The sequence below is a fragment of the Phalacrocorax aristotelis genome, chromosome 7 (assembly GCF_949628215.1).
Source record: "Phalacrocorax aristotelis chromosome 7, bGulAri2.1, whole genome shotgun sequence".
NCBI classification, from domain to species: domain Eukaryota; kingdom Metazoa; phylum Chordata; class Aves; order Suliformes; family Phalacrocoracidae; genus Phalacrocorax; species Phalacrocorax aristotelis.
In genome coordinates this window covers 44428894-44439826 of record NC_134282.1, presented here as the reverse complement: position 1 = coordinate 44439826, position 10933 = coordinate 44428894, and the positions used below count along the sequence as shown (strand labels likewise).

General features: G+C 40.8%; 1 protein-coding gene across 2 annotated transcripts; it reads right to left on the bottom strand.

Moving 5' to 3' along the window:
• Positions 1–2981: 2981 nt before the first annotated feature.
• Positions 2982–7971, bottom strand: RAMAC (RNA guanine-7 methyltransferase activating subunit). Of its 2 annotated transcripts, XM_075100497.1 has the most exons (3): positions 7859–7971; positions 5727–5901; positions 2982–4122 (listed from the first exon to the last, which is right to left on the bottom strand). In XM_075100497.1, the coding sequence occupies exons 2-3, from the start codon at positions 5891–5893 to the stop codon at positions 3933–3935; spliced, it is 357 nt and encodes a 118-aa protein (XP_074956598.1). In that variant the 5' UTR covers positions 5894–5901; positions 7859–7971; the 3' UTR covers positions 2982–3932. The 2 variants fall into 2 exon arrangements, with proteins under 2 accessions (XP_074956598.1, XP_074956597.1); XM_075100496.1 differs by lacking the exon at positions 7859–7971 and having other exon boundaries at positions 5727–5911.
• Between the last annotated feature and the right edge of the window lie 2962 nt (positions 7972–10933).

Genomic DNA, 10933 nt, shown 5'->3' with positions numbered 1-10933 from the left:
ATCTCAGTATAAGCAGCAAATGTGAACATGTTTCTTGGTTAAGCAGAATATTTACTATCAAATTAACAGTACAAGTTTAAATATATTGAAATACATAACTGCTGCAATATATTCAAATATATTTAAACAGTAGGAGATTAAATATATTTTTTTGTTCTATAAATTGAATGTTGATTATGTGTATATCAGAAATGACACTTGTCTTCCCTGTCTGAAATCTCTACTAGAGAGCCTCTGGAAAGTAGTTCGGCTTCTAACTAGCCTTTCAAAGCACGTCTGCACATTTCTATTCCCAGCTGCAGAGCCAGGATAAAATAGAGGTTGAATAGTAGTGAACACTTGTAAAATTTTATCTCACAAATCACACAGATTTTTTTCTGTGTGCTTTCTTTTGCCTTCGAGTATGTAGTGGCTTAGCTGTGATTTGAAAGCCTTTAGCATTTTCTTGAACGCTAGTTAAGAAATTGTACAAAAGCTACTGAGTTTTCTCAGTTGTTTGCCACAGCACCTGTAATTCATCATAGAATGGTTTGTGTTGGAAGGGACCTTTAGAGGCCATCTAGCCCAACCCCCCTGCAGTGAGCAGGGACATCTTCAAATGGATCAGGTTGCTCATAGCCCCATCCAACCTGACCTTGAATGTTTCCAGGGATGGGGCCTCCACTATGTCTCCGGGCAACCCATTCCAGCGCTTCACCACCCTCACTGTAAAAAAATTTCTTCTTTGTACCTAGTCTGAATCTACCCTCTCTTAGTTTAAAACCATTACCCCTGGTCCTGTCGCCACAGGCCCTGCTGAAAAGTCTATCCCCACCTTTCTCATAAGCCCCCTTGAAATATAGAAAGGCTGCAATAAGGTGTCCCCAAAGCCGCCTCTTCTCCAGGCTGAACAACCCCAACTCTTTCAGCCTGTCCTTGTAGGAGAGGGGCTCCAGCCCTCAGATAATTTTTGTGGCCCTCCTCCAGACCCACTCCAACAGGTCCATGTCCTTCCTGTGCTGAGGGCTCCAGAGCTGGACGCAGTACTGTGGGTGAGCGCATGCTATTAATTTAGCATGTTAATTCTTCATAATCGATTAATAGTCCATACAAAATTGCTGTCTGTGTTCAGGAATGGATTTAGAACTGCTGCAAGAGCTGTATTCAGAACTTCCTGGGGTGTTCAAACTCTTGGTAATGTGGCAGTCATTTTTTAATACATAACACTTATCTTTCTTTTGTTTCCTTCATGATAATAATGATGTCAGAGCAAATGTCAGATGGAAAAGATCTCTTAAAGTCAGATTCCAGACGCTGAATTGTAATGTTTACCCTGCAGTCTCCAGCATAGTTAAAGCAAACAATTTCTGTAGTGTTTGAAGTTGCAAATGTTGACGTTATCCAGCTTCAGTTTTGTCATCTGTAACATGCTGTAATACACAAACTGTAAGTGCAGGCAATACTTACTGGTTTTATTTAGCTTCACAGAAACAATAAACTGGACTTTATCATAAATACTAATTAAGTGGAAACTGCTAGAGGTAATCTATACTGAATTCTGTTTACCCTTCTGGCCAGTGCTAGGCACGCATTTACTTAGAAATTTATTCCCCCCCCAAAAAAAATTAGATTCTTGCCATAATTGTTCCAAGGAAAAGTTTTGTAAATCATACAGGTCCTTAAAGTTGAAGGCTCTAATGGTGAGGCAGATGGAGCCAAGAATGCAAAGACAGAAACCCGGAAGCTGCACTGGCCTGCGTGTCTCCTGGTCTGAGAGTCAAGAAACTCAGAATAAGATTGCTGAGATCATGGAATGTAAATGTGTGATTCTAAGTCATCACTTGCACTTAGGCCATCCTAATCTATCTGCTTCTGCAGTTTGGTCATAATGTTGTGGGTTCTTTATTCACTAGCCGAAAAACACTAAAAAAAAAAAAAGTAGTTATTGGGCTTCAGGAAAAGCAACAGATGAGACACGATCCTTTCCTTCTGCCAGGATTTATTTCAACCTGAGATGCTACTCCAGATGGTAGGGAGGAAGAGCATCCTGGCACAGCCTGACTTCCGTGACGTAGCTGGCAGTGTCAGGCTTTTTGCAGAAAGATATGCGCTCCCTTCCTGGAGGTGGGAGTCTGGGGTATCTGGCACTTCGCATGTGATTCTGCATTAAAAGGAAGTTCCACCATACCAACATGCAGGCTCTCCTTAGTGCACAGGTAAGAATTTTGCATGATCTTGCATCCCCCAGTCTAACGGCTCCAACACATTAACGAGGGTTAAAAAGGGTGCATTTTGTCCAGTAGAACTCCTTAAGGAAAAACAAACCTCTCACTAAAAGATTTCTAAGGTTAAACAACTGAATTCAAGGCAAATGCTTCAGGGCGTAGGATATTAAAAAATATATCATCAGAGTTAACTGTTATATGTAAAACAGAAAACAGAAATACTTAGCAGGTGAGTGGAGACACTTGTGCCACTGCTTTTGTATCAGACTGCGTAAAAGCTATGTGGTATGTGTTTCCAAGATCAACAGTAAACATACTCTTTAGCTCTTAAAAGCATCTTATGAGCTGGGAGACTGCTTTTGACTTCTATGTTTGTCCTTTGGCCATGACTTTTACAACAGTCAGCATGGATGGTTCCGTGTTTCTGTACATGGACCCCGGGACTGATGTACAACAGCTGAAGAAAATGTCAAGTACAAAGAAATGCGCTGCTCTTCTGATGCAAATTAGCTGATCACGTAAATGGTGAAAGAGAACTTTGACGCTATTACAGTAGAATGTAAGATAGTGGATTAACACTCCAGACTTCTAACTAACCACAGCTTGTCTTGTCCTCTGGACTGTAGCCAAGTAGGCCATTCTTCTGTCTTAAAGCAGCAGCTGTGCAGTAGTAACGCTTACCTGTCAGCACTGCTTCTTATGCAGCTGTCAGCCTAGGTGACAGTGCTGCAATTTGAATGTTTCAAAAGTAGGTTTCGGAAATACTCAGAAACATCGTTACACATGAACTATACTTTTATTGTGTGAACACTTAAAAAACCACAGAACTTAAATTCTAAAAACTGCATAACACTCTGCACTGCTTATGCTATTTCCTCACGCAAAAAAAAAAAGTACAGAACAGTACTGATTATGGTTCCTTTCTTCTATAACATGCACAAAGTATTTCATACAAACTAATTACAATTATCAAATTTTACAGCTTTACTGAAGTGGGAATTCCAAAATGTTATGCACATACCAAATCTATTTTAAGGTGGTACAAATTAACCTAAGTTTGATATCACTTCTCAGGTAAAACTTGTGTATCACTGAACTACTACAACAAGAAGATACATGTTTAAACAACTTAGTTTTTATTCTAACTTTTAGACCGTGTTAAGAAGCATACTGCACATAAATTGAAGCCATTGAGTCAACAGACACTACGCTGACCCCATAAAATATTTCTGTAATGGCATTGCTCTTCTCAGTTTTAAGGCATCTGAAATTCAAACCAAATGGAGCTTTTCTCACTATCAAAACCCAAACTAAAAAATTCTCTCCAGAGACAGACACAGTATGTCACTTTCAAAAAGATCCATCTTAAGGCAATGTGCCACTGCTATGGGCTGCACACAAACCACAGGTATTTTCCCCTGACCTGTTGTGTTTTTTAAAATATAACAGAGAGAAATCTTGGTGTTGGAAGAAGTGTATGTGTACGTATTCAGACAAAAGAATGAGATAGAAGTTTAATCTAAGATCTACAGATGCTAAACAAACTCTGTATAATACACTTCTATTATTCTAAAAGGTATTCCCTTTTTCAATTCACACTACAGACAAACAGCAAGGGGCTGTAATACTGATTCTTCAGTTATCTATAAAAATGTGGAAAAATAAGAAAACTGAAGTCTAACTGGATTTGTTACATAGCATTACTGGACTTTCAAACTACAGGTATCATCAGTAGGGATGGTAACGAGGCCCTGGGTTGTAGGAGTTGTAGCCATATTGTCCGTAGTGGGAGGAGTATGATTGTCCTTGTCTGTGCTGCTGGTAGTTATTACCCCAACTTCTTTCTGGCCTCTGGTTAGATCTGTAGTCACCTTGCCAGTTGTATCTGTCCCCTCTAAAATATCTACCATCTTGGAACCTGCAATGAACAGAAATGTCAGAGATTCACGCAAATTGTGAGGTTTTAAAAATATGATTGATAATGAACTCTTAAATTTTACAGTTTTCATAAAAACTGTCATGTAACTTTATACACTCAACTTCTTATCTGTTTTTATGACAAACTGTTGAAAACTTACTTACAGTCATCTGAGACAATTCATTAATTTCTTACCACTACCCAGCACACTATTTGCTAAGCTATGGAAGGGCAGTTTGTTTCCTAACAAAAAGTATTCACAGGTATTAGGTGAACTGCCAGTAGGTTCTCAAACAGACCATGTATCTAACAAACAACCAGAAGGTACATCCCGGTCTGTATCAAAGCCAGGTTCAATCTAGTAGCTTCAGGGTTGAAAGCTGTGGCAAAGCAGGCTTAAGTACAGTTTAGCTACCTAACGGCATAGAGTCCTAGAATTTGCATATTCCCTAAAATACATACTGCCACCACTTCATGGCCTCTTGCAGATTCACGTGCTCAAGAGAGTGTATCTTAGTAGTGGTATTTAGCCATTGTCCAGTCTAAATTTTGGCTTTTCAGTTGTATCTCGATTCCTATCAACACCTGAGCTGCCTCACAGTCATTTTCTTTGGATATCTCAACAGTGTGGTGTAGACAAACAACATTTACATGAGGTTCACTTTGTGACCTGTGGATAGAAGAGTTCATTAGTTCAAAGAACCACCAAGTTTTATTAGAACATCTCCTTAATCACCCCCTTTTTTTTTTAATCTGTAGAAACTGATTCTGTGTTTAACTTAATGACAAGCTTTTAGGGTGAGAAAAAGTTAAAACGTTGTCCTTCTTTTCTTCAGATAAGGCACGAAGTCCTCCCAATTGTTAGTTGGACTGGAGTTTAGCTACTTTAATACAAAGGCTGATGTTAGTATTACCAAACATACTATATGCTGTAATCGTTGTTTTTCAGTCACACAAAAATCAGATGTTATGGTCCAGAATTCGGTAAAAAGCTGCAATTACATCCTCAAGAAATAATTCAAAATATTTTGCAGCAGGAGGTAACATTGCACTTGCTAGACAGATTGGATGATGGATTTTACAGTAATTTCTACTAGATAAAAGAAATACAGGCTAATCTGACAAAGTACAGCATATATTTAAGTTACAAATGAAATGTTTTTCTGGACAGCTAGGGACAGACAATCAAACTATTAGTCTGTTCCTTTGCACATTTTCCTGCCAGCTATTATCCAACAGAAGATAGGCTGCTTAGTTTTCCAGAACTCTCATCTTTCCCCCCTGGAAAAATGTTCCTGGCTGAGCAGTAACAAACCCCAGGGCAATGGGTTTGGTGGCTCCAGCTCGTTCCTTACTAAAAAGCAAATTACTTAATACTTTTATACACAGTGCAAAAACTTTGACTATCAATACAGAGAAAATGTAAAACCTCATTACTTTTTAGAAAAGGCTATTTCTCTTAAATACAGTTACCTATGAAATAACAAGAAGATACTTCTATTAGCAGAAGAACTTCCTATCTTTCTTTTGAAATAAGTGATCATTTAACTATATATTTGTGAACCTACCAAGATTTAAAAAAAAAAAAAAGACTAAATCAGTACCGATCTCTATTTCTCTGGTTGCCACCAGATCTGTTTCTCCATTCTTCAACTATAGGAGGGGGATCTGCAGGGCGTTTCAGGTATTCTTGGTATTCTTCATCATCTGATGTGAATCGATGAGCAAACATCTTTTCATAATTCAGGGGCATGTCAACCAACGAAGTCATTCTGAAAACTTGAAACATTAACACAATAAAAGCGGCTTTACCCTTATATGAAGGCTCTTATTGTAATAGCTACGAAAATCCACTTAAATCAAATGAAGAACAATGAAAAGTTACCCTCAGATTAACACAGCAGTGAAGTTTTCGGCAGACAGCATAGATGACTGACTCTTAAGTCTTGACCATCTAAGACTGTAAGTAAGTCTCCTGAATAGGTTCTCTCTGATGGAAAGCAATTCCAATTTACTGCACAGTCTTTGGACATGTGTACTGGATATGCAGACACTGATCTGTCTAAAGACTGAGAGTAGTTTTAAGGGTCTCCATCTACACAGGAGAAATTCAACTTGGATTAATACCGAATACAATCAGCCATTACACAGGAGCATCTTTGAATCAATTTTGATAGACCTAGATTAGATGAGCTGTGGTAGAAAGATACGGAACATTTCTAAGGGTTAGTAATACAAAAAAGTATTTCTTCAGAGTGCACTCCCAATCTACTCCTAATCCATTTATGACAGAAAAACCATTACTACAATCAACTTGAGAAGTTTGCTATGGTAGAATTAGCATGGAAAGCCTACAGATAAATAGAGCCAGCAAAGCAAAAGGCTCAGATTTAGTCACAATAATTTATGTGTTAATAACTTGATTCAAGGAAAGGACAGCACCTAAGAGAATGTTAAATTACCTCATAATATGCCTCTCTGATGGGATTTGTGTTTCAGGCCTTAGTTTCCTTATTTACCTGACTATACAGGCATTTGCCCTTCAGACGTCGGTGCTACTAGTACTGTCCATCAGGAGAAGCCTGACCCTAATAGCAGATGCTGAGAAAGGCTCTACACCTACTTTCTTAACAAGCCCTGGGTAGTTTAAAGCATTTAAAGGTCTTTGCCTCTAGGCTTCCAGATCAAGCTCTTCTGCTGCCTCCTGAAGATTTGCAGGGAGGACCAATATTCACCTTGCAAACTGGAGGGAATGAAGGAGCAAACTGGTTTCTTCTGGACCCTGAGAGCTAAAACAGATACCCTCAATGACCAAGCCCAATTCTTCTCCTCACTGTACCCATGAGCAGCTTGAGACTAGGGTGAGTAAGTGGGATGTTTCTGGGGAATACAGCACAGTACTAGGACCCAAGGGAATGGCAGGAAGATGTACCAGGGGAGTTTTAGGTTGGATATTAGGAAAAGGCTCTTCACCCAGAGGGTGGTGGAGCACTGGAACAGGCCCCCCAGGTATTCAAGAAGCACTTGGACAAGGCCCTCAGAGATATGGTGTGAATTTGGGGTGGTCCTGTGCAGGGACAGGAGTTGGACTTGATTGATCCTTGCAGGTCCCTTCTAACTCAGGGCATTCTATGATTCTGTGATTACTCTTTCTGTAGGCTGAACTCCCCTTTTGTCAGCTTCAGAAAGTTCTGTGGGTGGTGATCTCCAGAGCCCGTCTGCAGCCTTCCCCCTTCCACCCAATGACACAGCGTAAATCTTTCTGAGGCAGATATAGGAGTTATTCCTGCAGGATGTCCAGTGACTTCATCCTCCTTTTTTGCAATCAGTTAGCCTCGCTGGTTTTCCTATGAGCCAGCTCCAAGGAACTCTGCTCCTCAGGAACTCGGGCCGGGGGGTGACGCTGCCCTGGGTACCCACCCCATACCACCGCAGCCTTCTCCAAAGAGCAGTGGGAACTGCCCTCCTCACGATTAATAATTTTAATATCAGTATTCACCCTGCGGGGGCCGGCAAGGGGAAGCCCCTCGCCTCCCTCCGCCTAGGGCCAAGCACTGCCCCGAGGAACGGACGGAGCTCGCTCCCCTCAGCGGGCCTCGCGCCGGAGCGCTCCTCCCCTCACGGCGGGTCGGCCCGGGCTGCGGCCCTGACCCCGCACGGCGGGTCTCGGGTCTTGGCCCCCGGCTCCCCGCTCCCCGCCGCCCTCCTCCCTCACGGCCGCCGCCACCGCCCTCACCCTGCGCCGCCAGCCGTCGCCGAACCGCCGCACTGAGGGCGAGCGAGAGAGCCCTCCTCTTCCGGGCCGAGCCCCGCCGCTTCCCCTGCCGCCGCGGCTCGCTGAGGGAGGCCGGTCTCAGGCGGCGCCGCCCCGGCGGCGGGGGGGCCCGGAGCGGCGGGAGGATTGATCCCCCCAAAATTTGGTTTTGATACAAAGCACGTTGACAGAAATAGTACTGAGGTCTGTGGGGCGCTTTGCTTGGCTCATACGCAAGTTTTAAGGAGGTGATACCTGAAGTATTTGGATTTTAACAGGAAAGTGCAGATGAAAAGGGTAAAGTGAACGTGGTGCCTATATCCGTAGCCCTGTGGCTGTTGATAACGCGATTTAAGTGTGTTCCAGGCATAAAAAAAGCTTAGAGATGTGTTGACTACTGTGTGAGGAAAGTAAGATGACATGAAGCCTTTTTGGCAGCTAAATAATTCTGCGTAAGCCAAAATAATTCTGGTTTAGCATGTGCTTCAGCAACATATTTATGCTCCAACCTGGTGCTGCAGATAGTGGTTAGTCCTGTCACCTTTAATACAGGTGAAGTTATGCGTGAGCGTCAAAACTTCTCCTGAACGAGGTCCTGTGCACGTAAATAGCTAGAGGCAGGGAACTGTACCTCCCCTCCTGTATTTCTGCCAACTTGGGTGTTATTACTAATTTATGACGTGCCACAGCAGTTATTAACAGCTCACTGCCCAAAGGATTGGCAGTATGGGGATGCGGTGCTGCCTCTCTCCTCTGGACGGCTGGTGGCATCAAGACCTTCCTGTAGCAGAAATGGTGTTGGTGTCCCTGTTCCCTCATTTACCTTGTTTCCACAATGCTGATGTCTTTGCATTGCTGACCCTTTTCCACAACTCCTAATGCAATGATTTTTACATCATCTTTTGAGCTGTGTATAAGAAATGGATTTTTTGTACGACCCTTTCAGAAAGCAATGGGGTTTTATAAGCTCTGCCAGAAACTCTATCACTCACAGGCACTAGCAAAGCACAGAGACCGATAATCGAGTACATCACTTGAAACAAAATACCCCAGCAACAGCAATAGCAGCATCCAATTCTCCCAAAATATCAGGCCAGAATAAGTGCCCTTTGTTTGACATAAACAGCAATAATTACAGTCAGCTCTCCTGCATGACCTATAGCAGGAGTGTATTGTCACTTGCAGAATAGAAATGATGACCTCAATCCAAACAGCCTAATGCAAATATCTTAGCCTGGATAGCTAGTTCTAAGCCAAACAAATTGTCACTGAGGCTGAAAAATCATGTATTTTAGTTTAAGTTTTCCCCATATAATCCCTGTTCTACTGACTGCCCTTTTAAAAAAGGCAAAAGTAAGTAGGATTTTATTTCTTCCCCAGTCCTGTTTCATTTTGACCACTGGATATTGTAGTTTCAGATGTGTCTACAGAGGATTTAATGTCTACAATTAATGACATGATCCTTAATAAAAGGGAGATACTGCTTTTTCCTGAAGCTTGAATCAGCTGTTTCATGGGTGACATTTTTCATTAAAAGACCAAACCAAACTTCATTTATTTTAAACTTTTAATTGCAGATTCAAGTTGTCCATACATTGAAGCATGTACATAATCTAAGCATATATATAAATTCTGTTAAAGGCATGGGCCCCCTGTAAATGCTGTGAGCAGTGAGCAGTGTACTTCACAAATTACAGTTTTGCTATGGTGCTCTCATCAGCATATTCCACACAGAAAAACACTTGCAGGGTATGGCTAAATCAGAGTGGCACATAATTATATATGATGCTTGTGCTTTGGATCTTTTTTCATTATGTGTCTTTATGCCTGCTATGGGTTAGAACATCAAGAAGAAGATCGTGAGCTGGATGGCAGTTTCCTAAGATTTTTCATAGATGTTACACTGAAGTTCAAACTGCATGTAAAAAGACCCGAAGTGACAGGTGATTTTTAAAGGAATAAAGGCACCCCAAAATTAATATTGTCACCAAGTAAGACCTTCAATGCCCACTAAATGCCTCACATAGCACGTACCTACATAGTAGGTGCCCAAGTACTTAAAAGGTCTAGCTCCAAGTGTTGTCAAGACTGAGGACTTGATAATCCACTCTTGCAATCTTTCTGCTCACTTCAAGGCTCTCTGGGTAATTAATGTGTTGGTTTTGTGCAAACACAATTTCATAATCAGCATCTCTGAAGTCTACTGTAGTGTGATAAAGCCTCAAAGGTTTTGCTTTTTTTTTTCTGTGGATTTCATTATGTTAAATAATGCACTGTTAGATGAAGTATTATCTTCTAAATTTTAAACTAACGGTTGTTCCTTTTAGCCTATTAGAAATTAATGGAGATTTTGTAGAATAGATCTTCCTGACTGAACAAAGGAATATACACTAAAACTAGCAAAGTCTTGTTTGCCTTGAAACAATGAATAATGACAGGTCTTTTTATAATTATTTAGCCTTAATAACTCTTACTGTTCTGTTACAAGACGTTGTATTTGATGTTTTACATAAATTCCCAGCTTCTGGAATGTTTTTATTATACTCAACTTTCATTTGAAAAAAAATTTCTAGCCCTTGTTATTATGGACACTTCTTGGGGAAAAAAAGGTAAGTCTGCTGTTCAGGATAACCAGCCTGTACCGAGAAGTGAAAGGAAAACGTTATTGAAGTTGTATTTGTTTAAAATCTTACAATTTCTGCAATTTTCTGTTTCTTTATGACTAAGTTTGTTGCGTTATCTCAGTAGAGATTGACAGCTGTGGCATTTTTAATGAAAAATCAGCATGTATCTCAGCAGCAGGATAAAAGGAGAACTAAATTTTTTTTGCATTTCTATATCTTTAAACAGGAGGGATCCTTTTACTTCAATGTTAATATCTACCTTGAGAAATCAACTGAGGAACTAACATACCTTGTAACTGGGGCCTGCCTGATCAAGGGAATATTCGTCTACAAATGAATAAGCAGAGAAACCTCCAGAGATTGCTATGGATCCTGTTGGGGTTTTTTTTAAATAACAAAATAATATATCAGATAATATTGTAGTGAAAATTTA

Bases quoted from the DNA above. Each gene is read 5' to 3' on its own strand.
- RAMAC (XM_075100496.1), bottom strand. From the start codon at position 5,911: ATGTTTCAAGTTTTCAGAATGACTTCGTTGGTTGACATGCCCCTGAAT. The intron at 4,123-5,726 runs GTACTGATTTAG...TGTTCATTGCAG, and splicing joins AACCAGAGAAATAGAGATCG to GTTCCAAGATGGTAGATATT.